Source organism: Heteronotia binoei, chromosome 18, assembly GCF_032191835.1.
Source record: "Heteronotia binoei isolate CCM8104 ecotype False Entrance Well chromosome 18, APGP_CSIRO_Hbin_v1, whole genome shotgun sequence".
In the NCBI taxonomy this organism is placed as follows: domain Eukaryota; kingdom Metazoa; phylum Chordata; class Lepidosauria; order Squamata; family Gekkonidae; genus Heteronotia; species Heteronotia binoei.
This window is the reverse complement of record NC_083240.1, coordinates 11,414,514-11,440,875: the sequence shown is the minus strand read 5'-3', so window position 1 is coordinate 11,440,875 and position 26,362 is coordinate 11,414,514. Positions and strand designations below refer to the sequence as shown.

General features: G+C 48.4%; 1 protein-coding gene across 3 annotated transcripts in view; it reads left to right on the top strand.

Moving 5' to 3' along the window:
* The window catches only part of LOC132587408 (cyclin-dependent kinase 11B), a 37,989-nt gene extending 12,094 nt beyond the window's left edge, over positions 1 to 25,895 (top strand). For 2 of the 3 annotated variants that reach the window (XM_060259718.1, XM_060259720.1), the window contains 16 exons: positions 147 to 285; positions 3,926 to 4,062; positions 5,377 to 5,493; positions 6,058 to 6,153; positions 6,253 to 6,408; positions 7,395 to 7,460; positions 9,461 to 9,636; positions 11,328 to 11,418; positions 11,623 to 11,744; positions 12,811 to 12,916; positions 13,040 to 13,161; positions 15,409 to 15,516; positions 18,281 to 18,397; positions 19,986 to 20,134; positions 22,029 to 22,218; positions 24,120 to 25,895. In XM_060259718.1, coding sequence (XP_060115701.1) covers positions 147 to 285; positions 3,926 to 4,062; positions 5,377 to 5,493; positions 6,058 to 6,153; positions 6,253 to 6,408; positions 7,395 to 7,460; positions 9,461 to 9,636; positions 11,328 to 11,418; positions 11,623 to 11,744; positions 12,811 to 12,916; positions 13,040 to 13,161; positions 15,409 to 15,516; positions 18,281 to 18,397; positions 19,986 to 20,134; positions 22,029 to 22,218; positions 24,120 to 24,212 — 1,985 coding nt within the window. In that variant the 3' untranslated portion in view covers positions 24,213 to 25,895. The remainder of the gene's footprint in view (positions 1 to 146; positions 286 to 3,925; positions 4,063 to 5,376; positions 5,494 to 6,057; positions 6,154 to 6,252; positions 6,409 to 7,394; positions 7,461 to 9,460; positions 9,637 to 11,327; positions 11,419 to 11,622; positions 11,745 to 12,810; positions 12,917 to 13,039; positions 13,162 to 15,408; positions 15,517 to 18,280; positions 18,398 to 19,985; positions 20,135 to 22,028; positions 22,219 to 24,119) is intronic. The other variant, XM_060259719.1, reaches the window with a different exon arrangement.
* The last annotated feature ends 467 nt before the right edge of the window (positions 25,896 to 26,362 follow it).

Sequence of the window (26,362 nt, the reverse complement as noted above, 5' to 3'; positions counted from 1 at the left end):
TTACAGCCCTGGTGGTTGATTTTTTTTTTTTTTTGCCTGCCTGCCTGGGGGAATAAGTTTCTTCGTATCTTCATTCTTCTGTAGTAGATTTTCCGGGAGGGGTGCGGTTAACAGTTTTCGGCCTTTTTCTTTGTATCTTTTATCAGGGAAGCATGCTAGGGTGAAAGAGAAGGAGCGCGAGCACGAACGTAGGAAAAGGCACCGCGAAGAGCAGGATAAGGCCCGCCGCGAATGGGAAAGGCAGAAAAGGAGGGAGATGGCTAGGGAGCATTCCAGGAGAGAGAGGTAAACGCCTTCGCTGAACCTATTCTGTCCCTTCAACCCAGTTATCTGCGGTTTTGTTTGATCTGCGTAACATAAAAGCTGACCTTAAGATACATTGGCTCCATTCGGATGTCACAGTGAAGCATAGTTTGTGATTTGATCAAATCCCAGTTAGTCATGATCTCCAAACACAGCGTGTCTGACAAATTAGGGTTTCTCATTTGGCATTAGGGACTTTAGAGAAGCCGTGTTGGATCAGGCCAGTGGCCCATCCAGTTCAACACTCTATGTCACACAGTAGCCAAAAGCTCGGTGCCACCAGGAGGTCCACCAGCAGGACCAGAACTCCAGACGTCCTCCCCCTGTTGCCTCCCAAATACCAAGATTACAGAGCATCACTGCCCCAGATGTAGCATTCCATCTATAACTTGTGGCTTACAGCCACTGATGGACCTCTTCTCCAGATGTTTATGCAGTCCCCTCTTGAAACTGTCTGTGCTTGTCGCTGCCACCGCTTCGTATGAGATGTGAATTCCATGTGTTAATTGAACTGGGATTTCAAACCAGGGTTTGTAGTTGGCTTATTAACTATGGTTTTGTACTAATTAATGTTTGTTTGCAAGGGTCGGGATTCACAAACTTTGGTTTCTTAATTTCATAGTCAACCATATAGGAAAGATGCCTTCCTTGCTGGAAGGTTGGAGAGAGACAAAATCAGGCAAACCAAAATTTATTCACAAACTAGCTTGTTTATTACATTGGACTAGCCAGTTAGAAATCATGGTTTGTCATGGCATCTGAACTTCCCAGAGAGCTTTGGCTTCAGGTGCTATAGAAGTGTAATAAACAACAGTAATAACATAGCCTTCAGTCTGACAGCAGTAAAAATGATCCCTGAATCTCTAGAGATATGATAATTGCTTAGCAACATCAACTAGCAATTCTCTGGTTTTTAACAATGCAAGAAAATGTACGAGTACCGCAATAATAGTTTAACATCAGCAGTAGCCACTTAAGTTATCATGTTATGATATCAGTAGCCACTGTCATGTTATCATGTGCGCTGTGATTCCCTGAAAGGCTGAAAAAGCTGCCAAATCGCTCTTGGCTACAGAGGTCAGTGTGCTGAGAAGTTTGGCTTCAATTACAAGTTTATAGTCCTCTACACTGCGGAACTCTTACGATGGATAAGCTGCAGAATACAGTTTAAAGGGGCTGGTGGGTGGGGCTTCAGTGCCCTGCTTTCTCCCATTGATTGGCTAGCGGGAAACAGACTACACTACTAATCAGGAAGGCCCCATTCAGATGTCCCCCCTCATCCATGAACTTAGCGTGTCGCCTTAGGCAAGCCAGTCCTTTACTTCCAAACCTTTCCCCCCTCTTCATTGTGGAGAGTTCTGTGGGTCCACCTTCTGTGGGTACAGCCAAGGCTTTCTTTGTAGCAGGAACTTCTTTGCCTATTAGGCCATACCCCCCTGATGTAGCCCATTCTCCAAGAGCTTACAGGGCTCTTCGTACAAGGGCCTACTGTAAGATTGACTGCATCAGGGTGTATGTGGCCTAATATGAAAATGAGTTCTTGCTAAAAGCCCTGCATATAACCAAGCTGTAAGCATGAAATGCCTTTAACACTTAATATGCTATATGACAACAATACAGATTTGGGTGAGGCAGAGACTGAATTGGAACATTTTGTGTCCTAAATAGACTGTGATCCAGTTTAGCGTGTTTCTTTCTCTGGCTGGCCAATAGACAAAATACTGTGTTAGCTAAACACGCTACATATATTGTCTTAATTTTTTTTTTCCAAAGCAGATAGCCTGAATAATTGAGGTGGGGGGGGGAATTCAATAAGGGGGTACCTTGTGGAGAAAAATTAGGATAAAAATATTTTAGATCAATAAATGTGGTTTAAAATGGCAATGTCGGCCCTTTTATCTTGACTTTCCTCCAGGGAACTCTGGGAATGGTTTCTGATGGACGTCTCTGCCCATTTTCTCATGACATGACCCAGGCACAATAGATTAGGCTGGGAAACAGGACCGGCCCAAGGTCCCGCTGCTGGCTTTGAAGATGAGTGGGGATCTGAACCCAGATCTTCCTGACTCGTAGCCTGTCACTCTGACCACTGGAGCACACTGTCTCAGGGCTTTCATTTTTGTCAGAATCACAAAGAAATATCCCATGCTGTCGTCAGCTGCAAAAGTATTTTGGTTTCAACTTTAGCTGCATTTTCCCTTTAAAAGCTGCAACCGCAGGTTATCCCAGCTGAAGAAAACAACAGTTCACGGAATTAGATCCAAGTAGGTCACCGTGTTGGTCCGAAGCCTTGAAGACCAACGACGTTTTATTCTGGGTATAAGTCTTCATGTGCATTCACTCTTCCGTCTGAAGAAGTTTGCATGCATGTGAGAGGTCGTACCCAGAATAAAACTGTGTTGGACTTAAAGGTGATGCTGGACTCAGAGTTAGTTCATTGGATTGTTCAACCTTGCCCAATATTGTTAAAAGAATAAATCCCTTACAGTCTTTTTACTGGTTAAGTTCAACCTGGATGTTAGAGGTGCCCTTCTGATCCCGGAAACTGTCCTCCTGCTCTGGTGTGTGGAAAAGGGAGCCTTAATGGTTTTGAAGATGAAGAAGAAGATATTGGATTTATATCCCGCCCTCCACTCCGAAGAGTCTCAGAGCGGCTCACAATCTCCTTTCCCTTCCTCCCCCACAACAGACACCCTGTGAGGTAGATGAAGATATTGGATTTATATCCCGCCCTCCACTCCGAGGAGTCTCAGAGCGGCTCACAATCTCCTTTCCCTTCCTCCCCCACAACAGACACCCTGTGAGGTAGATGAAGATATTGGATTTATATCCCGCCCTCCACTCCGAAGAGTCTCAGAGCGGCTCACAATCTCCTTTCCCTTCCTCCCCCACAACAGACACCCTGTGAGGTAGATGAAGATATTGGATTTATATCCCGCCCTCCACTCTGAAGAGTCTCAGAGCAGCTCACAATCTCCTTTGCCTTCCTCCCCCACAACAGACACCCTGTGAGGTGGGTGGGGCTGGAGAGGGCTCTCCCAGCAGCTGCCCTTTCAAGGACAACCTCTGCCAGAGCTATGGCTGACCCAAGGCCATGCTAGCAGGTGCAAGTGGAGGAGTGGGGAATCAAACCCGGTTCTCCCAGATAAGAGTCTGCACACTTAACCACTACACCAAACCGGCTCTCCAACACCAAACCGGCTCTCCACACCAAATCGGCTCTCCAAAGACCCAAACAGGTTGGGTCTTTGACCTCTCTCACTGGTCAAAGACCCAACCCTAATAATTTCTTGCCGTGAGAATTTCGGATCCAGCCTTAATGGTTTCGGATCCAGCCCTGTTCTTAACCAACCTGTTTTTCTAGTTGGCATAAATATTAAGCCTGTGGGTGGTTGAAGCTTTTGCTGTTGTTGGGGTAAAGCTGATCTAAAAATATTTGATGGCCATCCAATGGGTCAATTTTTCTCTTTCACTGGTCAAAGACCCAACCCTAATAATTTCTTGCCGTGAGAATTTTTATTAAAACAGCTAATGGTTTTAGGATTAGTGCAAGACCAAACTTTTTCTGTTTGGATCAAGTACCAATTAAAAAAAATAACTCCAGTCCACGCCACCTTCGTAGGGACCGCTTGGAGCAGCTTGAGCGCAAACGGGAGCGAGAGAGGAAAATGAGAGAGCAGCAGAAAGAGCAGCGGGAGATAAAGGAACGGGAGAGGCGAGCCGAGGAAAGGCGGAAAGAACGGGAAGCCAGACGAGATAGTAAGTAGCTCAGAGGATCACGTGCCCGGAGGAACACCCTGCTCCACCGAAGCACGTTGGATTGGGGCAAATGCGTTCTGTAGAATACTGTCAGGGTGGCAGTCCTGGTCACAGTTATGCAAAAGGGCAGAAAAACTTCGCGTGGGCAGTTTTGGCTGTCAAATCCAGCTATTCAGGAGTCTCAGCCTTTATTGGAAACTTTTTTTTCTTTTTCTTTTTAAAGCGAAATCTGTGGCAGCATGTTGGACAATCGGAGTTCCTGTCGCAACTCTTTTTTTAAAAAAGGAACTGACTTCTTTGGAGTGACTTTGAGATTACCAGAGGGCATTTTGCAAGGGCAGGCAGATTTCGTCGCTTTCAAAATATTGCTTAACCGATACTGCTCATTTAATCGATAGGTTTTGAGCAGCGCCGCATCTGCGAGAACCTGGCTTTAAGAAATCACCTTAAAATCATTTTTTATTCACTATAACGTGCGGAAAAAAATCCGCCCCGGCCAGAAGCCTCTCTAGTTTTTCTCCCACTGAGGCATCTCCCATCCACCTAGGGATGACCTCTTTTGGCACTCTGCTGCCGGTAGAAGAGGATGTTTTGATAAACTGTTTACAGACTTGAGTGGCCTCATTGAAGAGAACAAGACAGGATTCTCCATCTAAGTCTGTTCCTTTTAAGGAACCATCTGTTGACTGCAGTTCTGCCTCCAACCATCTGTGTATGGAGATTCTTGATTCTGGGGTTGATTCTCCTCCAAAGTATAACTGGCCTCCTTTACAACCAGCTGTTTTAATAAACAGAGGGGCTGCAAATTCTGACTTGCCCCTTCCAAATACGCTAAAGGCTGTCGTTTTATCAAACTGACTATAGTCTTTCCTGTATATTAAAGTTTTATCTTGAAACCTCTTGGGCTGGTTCAGTAGATTAAAGGACCCTGGAGTTGTGACGTATTTACTAAATTTTCATATTATTCAAGCTCAGGAATCCTGGTCAAGAGAAGCTGTTAGCTTCCCTGGCTATACAATGTATGCCTCCCCTGCTTATTCCAGCTTAAAGAAAGGGCAGCCAAAAATCAGGGTTTAGCATGTTTAACATTTCCTGGATTGCTGCTCATTGAATATATGCTGCTCTTCCAAAACAATTCTTGGGGCGGTGAATAATCCAGTGCTGTAATGAGAATTGCTTCAGCCCTGTGTAGCGATCTGCAAACTGGTCTTGACAGTGGAAAAGTGTAGTGTGTGAGTGTGAAACAGTGAGCACAGGAAAGGAGAGATTTTGAGTTCTGTACCAACAACAGCTGTCTTGTCTTGTGTTTGCCAGTTTCAGCACATCACAGAACGGTGAGAGAAGAATACACGGAGAAAGGCCGGGTCTGGAGCCGCAGCCCCCTCCGGCAGCAGAGAGAGAAGCTTGAGCAAGGAGAAATCCGAAAGCCAGGTAGGGTTTAACATAGAGAAATGTGTACTGTTGTGTCAGTGTGGCATTGGATTCCTCAGAAGGGGGCCTTGGCAAATGTTCTTAAGCAGTCCAGTGGATCATAATCTGGGCTAATAATAATTTTATTCCTGATAATAATGGGGAAGAACTGGCCGACCTGGTTTTTGTTCAGAAACCCAGTGTTTTGTAAAATGAGAGCGCACCCAGGCTTGCTTCTGAGAGCCAGTTTGGTGTAGTGGTTAAGTGTGCGGACTCTTGTCTGGGAGAACCGGGTTTGATTCCCCACTCCTCCACTTGCACCTGCTAGCATGGCCTTGGGTCAGCCATAGCTCTCACAAGAGTTGTCCTTGAAAGGGCAGCTGCTGTAAGAGCTCTCTCAGCCCCATCCATCTCACAGGATGTCTGTTGTGGGGGAGGAAGATAAAGGAGATTGTAACTGCTCTGAGACTCAGATACAGGGCGGGATATAAATCCACTATTCTTCTTCTTTTGGTTACCTTTGTTGATACATTTGAGAGAAGGGATTTCCCAAACCCCGTTCACAGGTTGCTTTTTTCCAAACAGTAAAAGAGGAGAAGCCAGAAGAGAGAGACCCCCTTTCCGATCTGCAGGACATCAGTGACAGTGAGAGGAAAACCAGCTCAGCAGAGACGTCCTCAGGTAGGCCACTGATTCCCATTGAGGTCGCGTTCTCACCACAGGGAATGGCCCCGCGTGTTCAGCTCTGGAGTGCTGGGTTCGCCTTTCCACTCGCTGCAGGGGAGTCGGGCTCCGGTTCAGAGGAGGAGGAGGAGGAAGAAGAGGAGGAAGAGGAGGAGTCCAGCAGCGAGGAATCGGAAGAGGAGGAGGAGGAGGAAGAAGAAGAGGAAGAGGAGACGGGGAGCAATTCCGAAGAAGTAACTGAACAGTCTGCTGGTAAGTGGCAGAAAGTAATTCTCCGAAAGGCATACCACTGCTCTGTTTTGGCTTTATGGATTAAATAATAATAAAAAAAACCCAAATCCTTTGGCAACATGAAGTCTGCAAAATCAGGCTAACATTGCGAAGTCTGGGCTGTAGTTTTTAGGGGAAGGCAGGGGTAAAAGAAAGCGACAAGAGTAATGTGTAAGAAAAGAATTGTCTAATTGAGAAGACAAGTCACTGGAAAGGGCAGTCGTGTTAGGAAGCGCCGAAGGTAGCGGGGAAAGAGGAAGACACTAGAGGAGATGGACTGACTCTTATCCATTATGAGAAATAAAACTATAGTCGCCACAAGGATTCTCTCCTGCCGTTCAGAACCACCCAATCATTGTCTAATGTAAAAGGTAACATGAGGAGACCAGCCTTATTTATTTTGCAATCCCTAGATCTATCACTTAGTAAAATTTGAGGTTCATCAACATAGTCGTCTGGAAGCCTTCCAGCGGCTGAAAGGCAATGGGTATCATCGGCTCTAATACAAGCATTAAAATCTCCAGCCAGAATTAAAGAGGCTTCAGGGTACGTAGTAGAAAGATCACTCAATTGGTCAGATAATGAGTTCCACATGGATCTCAATTCCCCACCTACTATGAGAGGTGGTAGATAAACAATGACCATTATCAGGGCAATGCCTACCATAGATATCATAACTGGCAACGCTAGGGATGAGGAAAGCAATTGCACTAGTTTATCCTCCTTAAGCCTATCTGAGATCAAACGTGAGGCCTCCCTTGGGTCGGCCTCCGTTTGGTTTATGTTGGGCTCTTAACTGTAAAGCCAGTGAAATCAGGAAGGAAAATTTCACCAGGACTGACTCTATAAAGGAAGCCACAGCCCTCTGGTCACAAGATCTGAGCAAGGCTGTTAGCCGTAGAAGGAAGAGGATGATGATTAATGGGGTTCCAAGAGCCTTTCTGCAAAGCCCGTTTTTTCTATTACAGAGGAGGTGAGCGAAGAAGAAATCAGCGAAGAGGAGGAACGGGAGAATGGTGATCACATTCCAGTCGGTAAGGGGCCAATCCTGAATTCAGCCCTCTGCGCAACGCCAGTTGGTGTAGTGGTTAAGTGTGCAGACTCTTACCTGGGAGAACCGGGTTTGATTCCCCACTCCTCCGCTTGCAGCTGCTGGAATGGCCTTGGGTCAGCCAGAGCTCTGGCAGAGGTTGTCCTTGAAAGGGCAGCTGCTGTGAGAGTCCTCTCCAGCCCCACCCACCTCACAGGGTGTCTGTTGTGGGGGAAGAAGATAAAGGAGATTGTAAGCTGTTCCGAGACTCTGATTCAGAGAGAAAGGCAGGGTATAAATATACAGTCTTCTTCTTTCTCCGCTCCATGCTTTTAGCAGCACTTTTCCAAAGGTTAGTTTTAGGAAGCTCACTGCAAGAAGTTTTATGTTTTCCTTGAGCTACTTGTCATGTCATGGAGTAAAGTAACTTTGCCAACCCCTCGAACTCAAGGCAGATTAGTCAACCCCGCTGCATCTCTATTCTGCCCCTTCTCCCAAGGAGCTCGGGGAAGTTGTGCTCTCCTTTCTTTGTTGTATCCTCACAACAACCCCGTGAGAAAGGACTGGCTTAAGGGGAATGACCAGCTTAAGGAGGCAACCAGCAAAATCTACAGCCCAATAGAGATTTGAACCTGGGGCTCTCCGGTCCTGCACTGGCGTAACAGCTAAACCATGCACTGGCTCAAAGTTAGCTGAGCCACCACATTTCCCTGCCAGCGTTGTGACTCTGAAGGGAGTAAATGAATTCCATCTGTACCTTGTGGCTAATAGCCACAGATAGACCTTTGCTCCATATGTTTATCCAGTCTTCTCTTGAAGCCATCTATGGTTTTAGAATGGATAAAAGAAGAAGATGATATTGGATTTATGTCCCGCCCTCCACTCCGAAAAGTCTCAGAGCGGCTCACAATCTCCTTTATCTTCCTCCCTGTGAGGTAGGTGGGGCTGAGAGGGCTCTCACAGCAGCTGCCCTTTCAAGGACAACCTCTGCCAGAGCTATGGCTGACCCAAGGCCATTCCAGCAGGTGCAAGCGGAGGAGTGTGGAATCAAACCCGGTTCTCCCAGATAAGAGTCCACACACTTAACCACTACACCAAACTGACTCTCCTAAAAGGAAGTCCTTCTTCACCCAAAGGGTGATTAACACATGAAACTCACTGCCACAGGAGGTGGCAGCAGCTACAAGCATAGACAGCTTCAAGAGGGGATTGGATGAACATATGGAGCAGAGGTCCATCAGTGGCTATGAGTCAGAGGGTATAGATGGAACTCTCTGTCTGGGGCGGTGATGCTTTGCATCTTTGGTGCTTGTGGGGGGCACAGTGGGAGGGCTTCTAGTGTCCTGGCCCCGCTGGTGGACCTGATGGCACCTGGTTTTTTGGCCACAGTGTAACACAGAGTGTTGGACTGGATGGGCCATTGGTCCGATCCAACATGGCTTCTCATGTTCTTACGGTTGTAGCTGCCATCAGTTCCTGTGGGAGTAAATGAGAAAATTCCTTCATCTGAATTTTTTTGGCTATCCCAGTATGCACTTGGATGGGAGAACAAACCCGTGCATGTTCCTCGTGACCCCGGAGTATATAGATCAGAGGTGACCCCGGAGGTCCCTCCCAACTCTATGATTCTAGATGCTGACATCTTACTAACATGACAGCAGCTCTTCTGTGTGCTGAGCATGTGCGGTTGCCAATCTCCTTAAGGGGCCTGGAGATCTCCTGGAATTACAGCCCATCTCCAGACTACAGAGATCAGTTCCCCTGGAGAAAATGGCCACTTTGGACTTTATGGCATTATACCCCGATTTTCCTCCCCAAGCCTCCCCCCCCCCCCCAAGGCTTTAACCACTGAATCTCCAGGAATTGCCCATCTTCTAGTTGGGAACCATGCCAAGCACAGTTCTCTTGGCTCCTGCGGGTGCTCAGAAAGAGGCTCTCTCTTCAGAGGCTTCACGAGATCCTAACCAGCCGCCCATTTCCGCGATGTGATTCTAACCTTTGAAGTTACAGAGTCGAGGTTCGATCGAGACTCGGTGGGGAGCGAAGTGGAGGAGGAGGAGATTGGCGAGGTCAGCCCGCAGTCTAACGCCATGACGGAAGGAGACTACATCCCCGATTCGCCTGTGCCGTCACCCGTGGAGCTGAAGCAAGAGCTGCCCAAGTACCTTCCCGCCCTTCAGGTGAGGGGAGGGTCTTGTGCCTGCACCTGGCCTTAGCTGGTGGGATCATCTCAAAGGATGTCCTAATATTACAGCGTCTGATCCCACCCGGAACTTTCTTTGAACAGGAATGTACAGGAACATCGTTCCAGCTGGCCTGGCATCATGGGGTGTGGCCTAATATGCAAATGAGTTCCTGCTGGACTTTTTCCTACAAAAGAAAACCCTGATCCCACCCCTCCCTTCTGAACTCTACACCTTCTTCCTTCTGCACCCACCTTGTCAAAGCCTCTGTACACAGAGGGCGTCCATGGGTAGGTTGGCGGAAAAAAGATTAATTGTCAAGTAGAAAGGGGTGTTTGTGGGAAAAGGGTATTGTCCAAATAGATCAAAAGTTCAGGAGCAAGTCAATCCGTGATGCCCGCCTGGGAAGAGGCACTCTATAAGAAGAGAAAGAAGAAGAATTTCATTTTTAAAAAAAAGAATTACAGCAAAAAGGCTGATTAAACAAAGAACTGAGTATATAGATCAGACTGTAACTCGGGAGCCACGTGTGGCTCTTTTGCACATACTGTGTGGTTCACAAAGCTCCCACCAGCCCATTGGCTGGCTTGGAGAAGGCATTTAAAGTTAAAGCTGGTTTCTTTCTACCTCCAACTCTCTATTCCCCATCTTCCTTCCTTCCTTCCTTCCTTCCTTCCTTCCTTCCTTCCTTCCTTCCTTCCTTCCTTCCTTCCTTCCTTCCTTCCTTCCTTCCTTCCTTCCTTCCTTCCTTCCTTCCTTCCTTCCCTCCCCTCCCCTCCCCTCCCCCCGTCCTTCCTTCCTTCCTTCCGGTTCTCAAACATCTGACGTGTATTCTATGTGGCTCGTACATAAAGCGAGTTTGGCCACCCCTGATATAGATCATCAATCTGATATCTCAAGCATGTTGAAACTTGGGGTGCTGCTAAATGTCAAAAGCGATATTGAGCCAGCAGCGTATCTGGCCTTTGTTGAAGTAAACGGCTTTGGAAGTCTACTTACATGCAGAAAAAGCCCAGCAGGAACTCATTTGCATATTAGGCCAAGCCCTGCTCACACTAGCTGCTAGATGTTTGCTCTCCCTTCTCCGGTTATTGAGGGTAGGTACAATAAAATCCCCTCCCCTGAACGTTTATGCTCTTGGTCCCCTAGGGGAGGTTGCATCTGTAGAGCGCATATTCTTCAGCTGTCCATCTTACAGGGAGGCTTGTCGTGGAATTATCACCCCCTTACTTGATACAATTCCTGGCCACATAAACGCAAACAGAGAGAGACTTCACTGGTTTTTATCCGATAATAATTCTTAAGATCACATGCAAAGCTGCTAAATGTTGCACCTTAATTCTCAAATTGTGGGAACTGCACCTTAAAAGTTCTTAAAATTTTAATATTTTGCGATTGTATTTATGCCTGTTTGAACCGTACGCTGGTCTAAAGACAGTAATAAACAACGTCAAAAAATTGGCCTTGCAAAAGGGAGGCATCATGAATGCTAAAGAAGAGATCTGATTCTTCCGCAGGAACTTGTTCTAGAGCCAGTACATCCTATGTAGGGGGTTGTCTTCTTTTTGGTAGCCACTGGAGGTTGCAGAGCTTTTTCTTTTTCTTTTCCTTTTTGCTTTGGAGCAGAGGCGGCATGAGTGTAATAGCCTGAGTCCTGCATGCTGACCCTTTCTCCCTCTTTTCTCCAGGGCTGTCGTAGTGTGGAGGAGTTTCAGTGCTTGAACCGAATAGAGGAGGGCACATACGGCGTGGTGTACAGAGCAAAAGACAAGAAAACAGGTCGGGCATCCCTTTGGTAGTTCCACGTTTTGGGGGCTGAGATGGCCGCCGATCCTGGGGCTGCTCTGGCAGCTTTATGGGGCTTGGTTCTCCATTACCTCCGCCTGTAAAATGGGTGTAGCGGTGGCCCGCCTTGCCGGGGGGTGTCGAGAAGACTGCCCGCAGCATACGCTTTGGAAAGAACGCCGCCACTTCTCTTTCCAGATGAGATCGTGGCCCTGAAGCGGCTGAAAATGGAGAAGGAGAAAGAAGGTTTCCCCATAACGTCGCTCAGGGAAATCAACACTATCCTGAAGGCACAGCACCCGAATATCGTCACTGTCAGGGTAAGGCCGGTGGCCCTTGAGGCTGGGTGTCACCTGTATCTTTTCTTGAAAAGATCTCTGTTGGTTGCTGGCCTTTCCCCCCCCAGACATGGTTCAGAGTTCCAGTTCTGATCTAACACCTCCCTAACCGCTCTAGGATGACAAGTCTCTGAAGCACCACTTCTCTCAAATGAACCTGCCCCAGTGTTCAGGCCTTCCACCGGGGCTTTGCTTTGGGTGCCTGGCCAGGGCTTTTTCTTTGGAGCAGGAACTCCTTTGCCTATTAGGCCCACACGCCCCTGATGTAGCCAATCCTCCGAGAAGTTACAGGGCTCTTAGTACAGGGCCTACTGTAAGCTCCAAGAGGATTGGCTACATCAGGGGTGTGTGGCCTAATATGCAAAGGAGGTCCTGCTAGAATTCCTTACAGGGCTCTTAGTACAGGGCCTACTGTAAGCTCTAGGAGGATTGGCTACATCAGAGGGGTGTGGTCTAATATGCAAAGGAGGTCCTGCTAGAATTCCTTACAGGGCTCTTAGTACAGGGCCTACTGTAAGCTCCAGGAGGATTGGCTACATCAGAGAGGTGTGGTCTAATATGCAAAGGAGGTCCTGCTAGAATTCCTTACAGGGCTCTTAGTACAGGGCCTACTGTAAGCTCCAAGAGGATTGGCTACATCAGAGGGGTGTGGTCTAATATGCAAAGGAGTCCCTGCTACAAAAAAGGCTCTTGATTGCAAGTGAACCCCCCCCAACTGGTATTTTTCCTGTCTTCCCCTTTATTTGTAGTAAGCATTAAAAACTTTTCATCTGCGTTCATCCATTTTATCCTTCCAATTCTCAAGGGTTGGGTTGTCTTCCAGTTCCCATTCTGTTGCCAGGGCTGCCGTTTGCATACATCGAAATAGTTCCCGCGGCACTTGGTTAATCTCGACCGAATCTGATTTGCGGTTGTTGGGCTTTCCCCCCCCTCCCCCCGATGGCTTTGAACGAGCTGTCAGCCGCCTCCAGGGACTGTGGCGGGCCCCGAGGCAGGATAGAACCCTGTAAATAAATAATCAACCATCTTGTTTTATTTTCGTTTCCAGGAAATCGTCGTCGGCAGCAACATGGACAAAATCTATATCGTCATGAATTATGTAGAGCATGACCTCAAGAGTCTCATGGAAACGATGAAGCAGCCCTTCTTGCCCGGTGAGCTGGTTTCTCAACTCAAAACGCTCGGTGAACTCACCCTACAGAAATGGGGGGGGGGGGGGCTTAGTGGAACTCGGCTTCTCACCCACCCTCCCGTGACCCCTTGCCGGTTTGTTTCAGGTGAAGTGAAAACACTGATGATCCAGCTGTTACGGGGAGTCAAGCACCTTCACGACAACTGGATTCTGCACCGGGACTTGAAAACGTCTAACCTGCTGTTGAGCCATGCTGGCATCTTAAAAGTAAGGGCTTGATCAGCTGTCTTTCTCTGAGCGGGGTGCAGGCAAGCATTTCATGGAGTCCTTTCGTTCCTGTGTGAACATATATGAACATACGAAGCTGCCTTCTACTGAATCAGACCCTCGGTCCATCAAAGTCAGTATTGTCTACTCAGACTGGCAGCGGCTCTCCAGGGTCTCAAGCTGAGGTTTTCCATGCCTGTTTGCCTGGACCCTTTTAGTTGGAGATGCCGAGGATTGAACCTGGGACCTTCTGCTCACCAAGCAGATGCTCTAGCACTGAGCCACCGTCCCTCCCCTGCTCTCCAGGGTCTCAAGCTGAGGTTTTCCACGCCTGCTTGCCTGCACCTTTTTTAGTTGGAGATGCCGGGGATTGAACCTGGGACCTTCTGCTTACCAAGCAGATGCTCTACCACTGAGCCACCATCCCTCCCCTGCTCTCCAGGGTCTCAAGCTGAGGTTTTCCACGCCTATTTTCCTGGACTCTTTTCAGTTGGAGATGCCGGGGATTGATCCTGGGACCTTCTGCTCACCAAGCAGATGCTCTACCACTGAGCCACCGTCCCTCCCCTGCTCTCCAGGGTTTCAAGCTGAGGTTTTCCACGCCTACTTGCCTGGACCCTTTTTAGTTGGAGATGCCGGGGATTGAACCTGGGACCTCCTGCTTACCAAGCAGATGCTCTACCACTGAGCCACCGTCCCTCCTGTAATGATTTCTGATTGTTACAGGAGCTCATTCAGGTGCAGTTTACAATAGAATCTGCTTTGAATCCTTCTAAGTACTTTCTCCATGCTGCCCGTTGCAAAATTTAATTCTACTTTACATGGAGTGATTAAAATGTGGAATTAACTACCGGAGGATGTCGTGACGGCCACAGAAATAAACGGTTTTGAAAGGGGATTGATAGAATCATGGAGGATAAGTTCGTCAGTGGCTACTAACGATGGTGACTGAGGAGCACTGCCACATTCAGTGACATTAAACCTCTGAATCCCAGAGGCAGGAGGCAACATCAGGGGAAAGTCTTGGCTTCCATGTCCTGTTGTTAGCCCTCCAGAGGAATTGGCGGGCCATTGTGGAGCAGGATGCTGGACTGGTCTGATCTTGTGGAGCTCTTCCTGGATTCTTATCAGTGGAAGGTCTCGGCCTCTCTGCCCTGTTGTTGGCCCTTCAGAGGAACTGGCTAGCTGCTGTATGAAATGGAACGCTGGTTTGATCCAGCAGGGCTCTTCTCAGGTTTTTAACTGTGGAGCCTGCTACCTCAAGATTAGCTCTTAGATTAGCCCATCTGGCACTGACCGGAGCTGGGGCCTTTTCCATTGTGGCCCCAGCTCTGTAAGATGGACTCCCTGAAGAGGTGAGGGCGGGGGTCCCCTCCTTGGAGACCTTCAGGAGAAGCTGCAAGGCCTGCCTGTGTGCCAAGGCTCTTGAGAGGGTTTAGATGTCAGGCCTCTTTTAAAAGGGGGAGAAGGAGGAGAGATTCGGGGTTTGCTGTTTTACTTTTTCGTTTTAGCTGGGCAATATCGTAAGCCTCCTTGAACTGAGAGGAAAGATGAGAATGTTTTAATAACCAGTATTTAAAAGAAACGCGGGACAAAAGGGAGTGTTGATCTGTCAGCAGCATTTATTCAGGATAGCTAAAGAGAGCTTCTGTGTTAGAGGAAGCATCCTTGAGTCTCTGTAGCTTAGAGCCAGACAACAGGGGAATCCGGTGGGAGGCGCTTGAACTGTCCCCTCTGTTGGAAACAGGATGCTGGGATCAGTAGACCACTGATTGGAACCAGCAGGGCAGTTGTCTTGTTTGTGCGCCTTCGTGAACATTGTGCTGTACAAGCTCTTGTATGTTCTCGAGGAGCAAGAAATGGGGTGCCAAATTATTTTCCTGGCTTTTATGCCCTGCTTGTGAGTTCCCAAAGGCACCTCTTTTTTTTGCCATTGAGTCAGCTGACTTACGCCGAAACCCCCCCCCCCCCCCCCAACAAGGGCTTTCAAAGCAAGAGACTTTCAGAGGTGGTTTGCTGTTGCCTGCCTCTGCATAGTGATTCTGGGCTTCCTTGGTGGTGCCCCATCCAAACACCAATCAGGATCTACTTTGCTTAGCTTCCAAGATCTGATGAGATCAGGCTACGTTGGGCTACCCACATTGGGGCCGGAGGCTCTTAGCCGTCCCGTTCTAGAAAAGAGTTAATAAACAGTTGGGATCAGTCCAACAGAGTAATTTGTGTCCTTCTGTTTCCTTTTGCTTTAAGGTTGGTGACTTCGGACTGGCTCGCGAATACGGGTCACCTTTGAAACCATATACGCCTGTAGTCGTAACACTGTGGTACAGGGCACCAGAACTGCTGCTCGGAGCCAAGGTACGTGACTTACATTCTTGCCTGTCTGAGAGCTAAAAAGGCACTTTCCCATCATCATTTTTTTTTAATGCCCTTTGGGCTGAATGCGCTAAGCAAAGAATGAGTGCATTCCACCATCAGATTACTCTTCTAGCAGGATTTCAAACTGCAGGTTGCTCCTCTGGTCAGATTTCAAACGGCGGAGATCCCTGGTGGCAAACCTTTTGCCACTCCTCTGCGCATTAAAACGCGGCTCCGCTTAAATGCAGAGGCTAATGTGGTCGCAACATTGCTGGCCTCTTAAACCACAATTAAAAATGGGAAGGGCCCCACTGGCTCTTTCTCTCCTGGATGAATGCCCTCCTCTGTTGCCTTTTCCAGCGGGGTGCAGCATTGTCTGCACAGATGCCGACGGTGGTTAGCTTTTAAACCAGAGTCTGAAGCCAGTTTGCAGCCTTGGTTCAAGGTGACTGTGGTTAGCATCAACTTCAGTACAGACAGTGGCTTTCTGGCACACAGTCGCGTATGTTTTCTCAGTCAGACAGCAGAGCTGCCAGGTCCCTTCCTCAACTACTAGCAGGGGATGGGAGCAGTAGACCACTGATTGGAAGCTGTCAGGTCAGGGAAGCTCCTGGATTTATGAGTGGAGCCTAGAGAGAGGTACCTTACTGGAGCACAATGCCCTAGAGCAGTGGTGGCCAATGGTAGCTCTCCGGATGTTTTTTTTGCCTACAACTCCCATCAGCCCCAGCCAGCATGGCCAATGGCTGGGGCTGATGGGAGTTGTAGGCAAAAAAAAAAAAATCTGGAGAGCTACCTTTGGCCACCCCTGCCCGAGAGTGCACCCTCCAAAGCATCCCATTTTCTCCAGGGCAGTTGTTCTGAGCTAGAATTGAAGAGAGCCAGTTTGGTGTAGTGGTTAAGTTCGCGGACTTTTATCTGGGAGAACCGGGTTTGATTCCCCACTCCTCCACTTGCAGCTGCTGGAATGGCCTTGGGTCAGCCATAGCTCTGGCAGAGGTTGTCCTTGAAAGGGCAGCTTCTGTGGGAGCTCTCTCAGCCCCACCCACCTCACAGGGGGTCTGTTGTGGGGGAAGAAGCTAAAGGAGGTTGTAAGCCACTCTGAGACTCTGATTCAGAGAGAAGGGTAGGGTATAAATCTACGGTCTTCTTCTTCTTAATTCCAGGGAAACCCCAGGTCGCACCTGGAGGCTGGCCTCCCTAGGGAGACATCATCTGTGTGGCTGTGGGAGAGCTCATTTAATATTTTCTCCCAAGGTGAGAGCCAGTTTGGTGTAGTGGTGAAGTGTGCGGACTCTTATCTGGGAGAACCGGGTTTGATTCCCCACTCCTCCACTTGCAGCTGCTGGAATGGCCTTGGGTCAGCCATAGCTCTGGCAGAGGTTGTCCTTGAAAGGGCAGCTGCTGTGAGAGCCCTCTCAGCCCCACCCACCTCACAGGGTGTTTGTTGTGGGGGAGGAAGGGAAAGGAGATTGTGAGCCGCTCTGAGACTCTTCGGAGTGGAGGGCGAGATATAAATCCAATATCTTCTTCTTCTTCTAAGGTGTCTCTGTCATGCAGGGCTCAAAGCTGGGGTTTTGCTTTTTGGGCAACAGTGAAGCTTCTGGAATATGCCCTCCCCCAACCCCCAATACCTGCTTTAGCAAAAATAGGAAGACAGGATATAAATCTCCCAAATTAAAATACTTGTTCCATCACAAGGCACACAGTTGGGGAATCACTGCCCAGCAAGCTGGGGAAAGGGGTGTGTGAGCTGTTGGCTTGATCACCAGAGTCATCACACAGGACGGATGCCAGCTTCCAGGTGGGACCCCTGGAATTACAGCTCATGTCCAGAGTACAGAGATCAGGTCCCCTGACAGCCAGTTTGGTGTAGTGGTTAAGTGCGCGGACTCTTTATCTGGGAGAACCGGGTTTGATTCCCCACTCCTCCACTTGCAGCTGCTGGAATGGCCTTGACTCAGCCATAGCTCTCGCAGAGTTGTCCTTGAAGGGGCAGCTTCCGGGAGAGCGCTTTCAGCCCCACCCACCTTACAGGGTATGTGTTGTGGAGGAGGAAGATAAAGGCGATTGTAAGCCGCTCTGAGATTCAGAGTGAAGGAAAAGGAAAGGTCCCCTGTGCAAGCACCAGTCGTTTCCGACTCTGGGGTGACGCTGCTTTCACAACGTTTTCACGGCAGGCTTTTTACGGGGTGGTTTGCCATCGCCTTCCCCAGTCATCTACACTTTCCCCCCAGCAAGCTGGGTACTCATTTGACCGTCCTCAGAAGGATGGAAGGCTGAGTCAGCCTCGCGCCGGCTACCTGAAAACCCAGCTTTCGCCGGAGATCGCACTCAGGTCGTGAGCAGAGCTTAGGACTGCAGTACCGCAGCTTTAGCACTCTGCGCCGCGGGGCTCTTTTTTCAGAGTGAAGGGCAGGGTATAAATTCAGTATCTTCTTTTTCTGGAGAAAAGGGATGCTTTGGTTGGGGGGTGGGGAACTCTGTGGCATTGTCCCCCGCTGAGGTCCCTGTCCTCCCCAGGCTCCATTCCCCAAATCTTTCCAGCCTGACTCTGTCACTCCCTACCTCCCCACTGGTGGTCAAGAGGACCCCGGCGACACTGTCACCCGCTTCTAAACACATGGAAATGCTTCCTTCCCCGAGCTGGTGCAGCCGCAGCTAATAAGACAGCACTCCTCCTTTTTCTTTCTCCCTCTCCTTCTCCCAAAGGCGTAGGAACTAAATACCTGCTCCTCTCCTCCCCTCCCCGATCTTTTCCCAGGAGTATTCCACGGCTATCGACATGTGGTCTGTGGGTTGTATATTCGGGGAGCTGCTAACCCAGAAGCCGCTCTTTCCGGGGAAGTCAGAAATAGACCAGATCAACAAAGTTTTCAAGGTAAAGGTTTCAAGCTCTGGGGCTGCTGCTTTAGTGAGGAGTTCACCCGTGCGAATTCCCCTCCCCTCCTGTCTTTTTAAAGCACTAAACATGAGTTCTAACCAGGGCGTTTTTTGAGCAGGAACGCAATTCTGGCTGGCTTGGCATCAGGGGTGTGTGTGGCCTAATACGCAAATGAGTTCCTGCTGGGCTTTTTCTACCAAAAAAGCCCTGGTTCTAACCATGGTTCTTTTTGTGTGTGTGTGTGTGTGTGTGTGTGTTTGTTTGAAGCTGGTGTGCCAATAACAGTTCTTGGCATGAATCTTGGAGTAAGGGCAGAGGCTGTGGCTCAGTGGTAGATCAGCTGCTTGGCATGCAGAAGGTCCCAGTTTCAATCCCCGGCCTCTCCAGTTTAAAGGCCCAGGCAGTAGGCAATGGGGAAGGCCTCTACCTGAGATCCTGGAGCGCCTCTGCCAGTCTGAGTAGACAATACTGGCCTGAATGGACCAAGAGTCTGATTTGGTATAAGGCAGTTCCATGCGTTTGAAACAACTCTGTCATAGCAGATGCTGGGAAAAGCTGGGGGAAGGGGTGTGTGTGGAATTTCTTATTTCTTTGTCCACACACGTGCCCCTTAACGGTATAAGATCAGAAAAAGTCGGTCGCCTAAGGAGGTCGCTACTATCTTGGGTTCAATCAGCAGGGAATATTATAGCTCACTCTGATGTGGTGAGGCAGCTACTGTTAGAAACTTCTTTTGAGCTCGCTAACTCCTCCCGGCGGCAGGCCTGCGCATGCGCAGTCCCACGTGTGCCTGCACGGAAGGCCACTCGATGAACAAAGGTTACAGGCAAGCGCAACCCCTGTTTTTACTGCAGTCTCCAGGGGATCACAAAGCAGACTTTGGGGGGGCTGTCTCCTCTGTGCTCTGTGCAACCCCCTTGCCCCCCCAGACCGTAGCAGGAATGCCAGACAGCTGGGAAGAGGGGCTTCACGTCTCACCCCCCAGAATGCCATGCAGCTGCTCTGCTGCTGTAAGATGACTAGGACCTTTCCATATTGCCTTCTCTATTGCGGCCCCCCCGCCACTGGTGGAACCAACTCCCAGACGATGTTAGAGCCTTGCGGGACCTTGCCCAGTTCCACGAGGCCTGCAAAACAACACTATTTCGAACGGCCTTCAACCAAGCTGAAGAATGGCACGATGTTAGCACCAAACCGCTGTTTTAAAACTGCACTAATAATTTTAAATTGTAACCTGTTTTAACTCGTAATGGACTTGTGATTGTGATCGTTTTTACTGTTTTGCTGTTGACGTGTGATGTTGTTAGCCGCCCTGAGCCTGCTTCGGCGGGGAGGGCGGGATAGAAATGTGAAAAATAAATAAATGAATAGTTATCCACCTCTTGGAGATCACAGAGGATGCTTAATAGCTTTGCACACCGGCGTAGTGCCTTGACAGCGCTCGGCATCCGTTAATGCGTCGCTACCAGCTTGTCCTAACTTCCACAGCGCTGTGTGTTCAATTGGCTGACTAAAAGCCACGCAGAAGTGCCTTGAAATGGGCGGAGTCCTGGTTTTTTAAAAAGCATTTTCTTTCCCTCTGAAGGATCTGGGAACCCCGAGTGAGAAAATCTGGCCTGGATACAATGAGCTGCCGGCGGTCAAGAAGATGACCTTCACGGAGTACCCCTACAACAACCTCCGCAAGAGGTTTGGGGCGCTGCTCTCCGACCAGGGGTTCGATCTCATGAACAAGTGAGTAGCCCCGCGTCAGAGAGGAGGGGATGAGGCAAAGGGAGGCAAAGTAGTTCTTTGGGAGAATTGAGAGCTGGCGCAGTATATTATGTGGACAAGACCGGGGAGATCCAGGTTCTGACCCCAGTCACCGACTCTGAGACTTACTTAGATGGCCTCGGGCCAGTCACATTTTCTCCACCTGGCCTACCTCGCAGGGTTGTTGTTGTTTGGGTAAAACATAGGAGAGAAGAACTTTGCCTGCTGCCCCAAGCTCCTTAGAGCAGAGGTGTCGGACTCATTTGTTACAAAAGCTGAATTGGACATGAATGTCACTTTGCTGGGGCTGCACCATAAAGTGTGACATGAGATGCTGGAGATATAACCTTTATAAAGGTGGTTTCAGATGCCAAATGGCGACAGTAGATGAACGACAATAGATTTGATGGGATTAGGTGCGATACGCAGAGGGATAGGAGGCATGGCATGCAGAAGGTCCCTGGTTCAGTCCCCGGCATCTCCGGTTCAGAGGTCAGGTACTTGGGCGGGGTGACCAAACTGGGCCTTGGGAGCCACATGTGGCTCTTTCACTCATATTGTGTGGCTCTCGAAGCCCCCACCACCCCGTCAGCCAGCTTGGAGAAGGCATTCTCTCTTTAAATCACTTTGCCAAACCACCCAGTTGCTTGGAAAATGCATTTAAAGTTAAAGTTGCTTTCTTTCCACCTCTCCTTGCCTTCCTTCCTTCTTCCCTCCCTCCCTTTCTTCCTTCCTTCTAACAGCTGACACTCATGTGTTGTGGCTCTCAAATATTTGACATTTATTCTGTGTGGCTCTTACATTAGCAAGTTTGGTCACCCCGGCTCTATATTCATGATGGTTCACATTTACTTCCTTCGAGCCCTAGGTGCCCCCATTTCCTGTCTCACCCGCTGCACAAGTTGCGTTAGGTTGTCAGCCAGTTTGGTGTAGTGGTTAAGTGTGCGGACTCTTATCTGGGAGAACCGGGTTTGATTCCCCACTCCTCCACTTGCACCTGCTGGAATGGCCTTGGGGCAGCCATAGTGGTTAAGTGCGCAGACTCTTATCTGGGAGAACCGGGTTTGATTCCCCACTCCTCCACATGCAGCTGCTGGAATGGCCTTGGGGCAGCCATAGCTCTCTTATCTGGGAGAACTGGGTTTCATTCCCCACTCCTCCACTTGCACCTGCTGGAATGGCCTTGGGGCAGCCATAGCTCTGGCAGAGGTTGTCCTTGAAAGGGCAGCTGCTGTGAGAGCCCTCTTAGCCCCACCCACTTCACAGGGTGTCTGTTGTGGGGGGGGGGGAAGGTAAAGGAGATTGTGAGCCGCTCTGAGACTCTTCGGAGTGGAGGGCGGGATAGAAATCCAATATCTTCTTCTTCATCTCCTTCCCCGTGCTCTTTGTCATGCGCCCCCAGCTAGTTCCACTGGGAGTCAACAGGAACCCTCCTGAGAACACAGGCAGCTCCGGGCCAGCTGGGAAGAATACTTCCCATCGATCAAGCCCCAGACGCCGTTGCCCAAGAATCTGTCACTGGGGCGTGAAAACGGTGTGTGAAATCGCGCTAAGCGAGCACTTTGCAAAAATCGTCTGGGGGCATCGTCTGACTCAGCACTCGCGCAGCTTCCTTCCACCCCCCCCCCCCGGGTGCCTGCCGCCGTTCAGTTCAGTAAGCAGATTTTGTACTAACAAGAATTTTTCGTGGCAGTACAGCCCTGAGTGGATAAGCCTGCACACGCCATACAGCCTTTAATCCTGGTAAAGCGGGGGTGACGGATCGTTTGAGAGTCACCGCCGATTTAGCCGGCGGGCTGGGGACTCCCGGATCTCCTTGAGGGTAGCCTCTCTGACATTCCTGTCAACTTCTCCGCTCTTGTGGCTGATCTTCCAGGTTCCTGACGTACTACCCCGGCAAGAGAATCAATGCGGAAGACGGCCTGAAGCACGAGTATTTCCGGGAGACCCCCCTGCCTATCGACCCCTCCATGTTTCCAACGTGGCCAGCCAAGAGCGAGCAGCAGCGGGTGAAGCGGGGGACAAGTCCACGGCCTCCCGAGGGGGGCTTAGGATACGGCCAGTTGGTAGGTTTTCTCACGGGAGTTTGAGAGAGAACATCCTGACAAATTCGGCTTTAAAATATAAAGTCTGTCATCGTCAGTGATAAAATTGTACCGTCAGGCCGTCAAGCCAGCGGGGCGTATAGGTTAGCACGGGGGTGTCAAACTCATTTGTTATGAGGGACAGATTTGACATTTGTTGGGCCGGGCCATGTGTGTCATAAGATGTAAGGCCAGTAGTGGATATGAAACGTTATAAAGGACGCAAACACAATTAAAGGACTTTTTAAAAAATCCTTAAAACATGTTTAAAAGATTAGCACTTGCAACATTTTGTTTATTTAACAGTCTCTGATAACAGACACCTCTTGCTCTGAATTATTGCATCAGAATATTTAGACTGTCTGTGCTGTAGCAATCTTGAGTATGCTGTTCAGGTGTTGTTCAGGTGGGTATCAGCAGCAAACCTACTTTTGATTTATTGACATTCATTACAGAAATCTCATGGTCAATGCTTTGAGCCTAAGACCCAGGGGAAAATATGAAATGGCTGGGCATTGTGAGCTTTTGTACATAAGTTGCTTCGGGTGCTAGCCAGCTGATGGGAAAAATAGGGGCTTTGCTCCTATGTGATTGAAGAAGGCTGGCAAAGTAAGCTGTAATGCAGAAAGAAGCAAGAGAAAGAGAAGGACGCAGATAACAGTGAGTTGCTCACTGGCCTGATAGGAGGTCTCCTGGGGCCTTATCCAGCCCTCAGGCCACACGTTTGACACCCCTGGGTTAGCATGTTGGCCTTGGGCCAGGAAAACTTGAGTTCAGGTTTCTGCTTGGGCTTTGAAACTGAAAGGGTGACCTTGGGCCAGTCGCCTATCTCTGTTGATCCTCCCTCCCAGAGATGGAGGAGGAATGAAATTAACCAATTCTGCGACCTTGTGCAGAGAGTTCTTTCATGTGAGCATGGCAGAGCCCTGCCTGTTACAGGGCAGGAATCGCAGCTGATCTCTTGCTGGTGCTTCATGTGGCTAAAACAAACCCGGAGATGAAGCCTGAACCCACAGCGTTGAGTTGTAAAACAACACTGCAGTCCTGCACAAGTCGTGCGATTCACTAACTCAATCACACCTCTAACTAGAATACCGTGGCCTGCCAGATGGTTGACAACCTGTTTTGATGGGAGGGTGTTTTCAATCCCAACTCCCTTGGTCGGCTGGGGTCAAGTCACATAAGGCTAACTTGAAAAATTTACCTGCCTTTGATTGCCAGCAGGTGGCGCCATTGCTGTATGGAACAGTTTAGTTAGCCGTGATGGAGTGTTTTTCTGCAGAGGGTCTCGTTGCTCGAGTGGAACGTACCCCCATATTCAGAACATAAGGAAAGCCCTGTTGGATCAGACCAGCTGTCCATCTAGTCCAGCATCCTGTCTCACACAGTGGCCAACCAGGTCCTCTGGACAGCCAGCAAAGTGTCGTCCCCTGCCTCTGGGTTTCAGAGGTTGACTGCCTCTGAATGTGGAGGTTCCTAGGAGCCATTGATAGACTTATCCTCCATGGATCTATTTTTTTTTCACCCAGTGCACATCACCTTTTATTTACCAACACTGAACTTCAGTCGCCACACTGTCGCCCACTCACCCGGTTTGTGGAAGTCCTCTTGGAGCTCTTCACAGTCAGCCTGGGTTTTCACCATCCCAAATAATTTTGTGTCATCTGCAGATCTGGCCACACACAGAAAACTAGCATATCAGCATGAGGTTGTGTTAGTTTTCAGGATGCAGGAAATCCATTCCTCTGCCCCCATTTGGGACAGCTGCTGTCTAAAACATTAAAGTCCAGGTATAACTCGACCAACCTGTCTGCATGTATAATTCTGCACATATGATTACCGCCAGTAAAGCATTGCAAATTTTGCTGTGTTTTGTCTTTTAGGGTGATGACGATCTGAAGGATACGGGTTTCCACCTGACAACCACCAACCAAGGGGCGTCGGCTGCAGGCCCGGGCTTCAGTTTGAAGTTTTAAGCAGAAAGTTGAAGTAGGCAAGGAAGAGACAGAGGAAGCGAAAGGGACGGATGCATCAGCCATTGTCGGCACTGTCGGCAAGAGCTCTCATTTCATTCCTCCTGTTTGGAACCTGCTACTTTTATTTCCTGCAGAACGTTGCCTACGAGCAGAAGGCTTTCTCTCCCCTGTCCGGAATACAATATGGTGTTCCATTCAGAGGATTGGAATTAATCCAGAAAAAGCCAAGAACTCTTCCGTAGCAAAACAGACTTGAATCTCAGTTTTGAAACTTTTTTTTTCTTTTATTTTTAAAGCTTTTTTTTTTGTTGGTGTTTTGCTTGTAAATTTGTAGAATAAAAAAAAATCCCTTTTTAATTGTTTGAATCCCATGTAAAGGATATTCCTTGGTTTTCCCACAAGCACCGGATTTAGGGAAGGATTTGCACGAAGCTTTATATGTGTGTGTGTGTATATATATATATATATATTTTCTTCCTCTCTCATTCTCCATAATATGTTCTCTGTACCAAGGTTGCCTTTCTCAGTTTCAGTACTGCAAACTGGAATACGATGTCCATGTAAGAGTCTCTTGTTTATGGGTGGAAATGCGGTTTCCAGCCATGGGTTTCCATTATTCATAGACAGCTGGGCTTTAGAAAGAGTGGACTGACTTGAACCCGCACCCTCCTACCAGCAATTATTTATAATGGACTGAGCAAAACCACTCTTGGCTGACTGTATGACGTCCTAAAAGATTTTATGATCTAACCAAAAATAGTGGTGACCATGTATGTATCTTATCCCAAGGAACAGTTTTTGATAGGTTTGTGAAAAGGGCTTAATTTACACCTCTGAAGAAGAGAGTTTTCCAGGGGCTGTGGGTAACCCAGCTGTGCTTGAAAAGTGGGGCATTTTAACTTCCAGAAGGTAGTTTCTAGTCCTCATGGCTGCTTAGATTTGAGTACCATGTTTAGCTGAATAAGCTCCAGTTTCTGCAGATGTAGGGAGAGACTTTTGGGAATCAATGTAAGTTCCTTGTTCTCTTCTCGATTGCCAGCAAAAACAAATCATGCACTACATAACGTATGCGGGTCCTAGATTGCCTTTTTTATTTACAAGTACAGCATTTAGCTAAAAACCAATTGTATCTAAGCAATCCTGAATTTTTATGCACCGGTCTTCATTAGGCACCAGGTTCAAATTTGCCATAGTTCCTTATTTGTGTGTGAAACTGACTGCAGCCAGTGGGGAGCACATGAATGCCCTGCTTGAATTTGCATCACAGGGTGGCTGAAGCAGCAGCGGAAGCTCCAGTGCCCAGGCGAATTCTCCCGTTTGTACAACCATAGCCTCAGCAGCCAAAACATTTTTGTTTCTCATAAATAGCAAAGTGGGTTTTTTAAAAAGGTGGTGCGTCTTTGTATAGTTGTATATTTGAGAAGAAACCACACGTGTGACTTTTGTATCTGAAATATATCCCCCTTGAAACTACGTTTTGCCACAGTGGTGGAAGATAAGGCAGTTATCCTGGTTTACTGCTAAGATGTTGGACTGAGCAAGATTCCTCTATTTATGTTTTGTGTGTGTGTGTATGTTTGGATGTGCAGATTTTTTGTTCTGTGTCCATAAAACTGTGGGACCATTTCCCCGGGTTTATTTTTCATAGATTAAAAATAATTTTGGTCAAATTTCGGCTCAAAACGTTGCCTGTTAACGGCTTTCCTTATTGAAAGATCACCAATTTCAGTAGGCCATCCAGGGATGTATGGCCAAGTCAGCACATGCTCTGCATAGTAGACGGTCATTGCTGAGAACTTCAGCTTTTTTTAAAAAAGACAAACTGCATTGAACTGGTGTTCTGCTTAACATTAAAAGTCAAATAAACACAAGATGCACAAAGAGAGGCTTCCCTTTCCCATCCTGCCCGAATCACCTGCCTCCGAAGGTTATCTGTGGATAAAGATTTTAGCATTGTGTCTTTGCCACCTATCTCTCCTTCAGTTTCTTGGAACAGCCACTTCCAATAAATTCTGCTTAGTGTGGAAGGTTACACATATACTTTGGAAAGTTCTGCTTCATTTTAAGGATTTTTTTTTTTACCTCTGGTAATCTTACAAATATGTCAGCAAACCCATTCACAAAGTACATTTGATGGAGTTACAGAAACC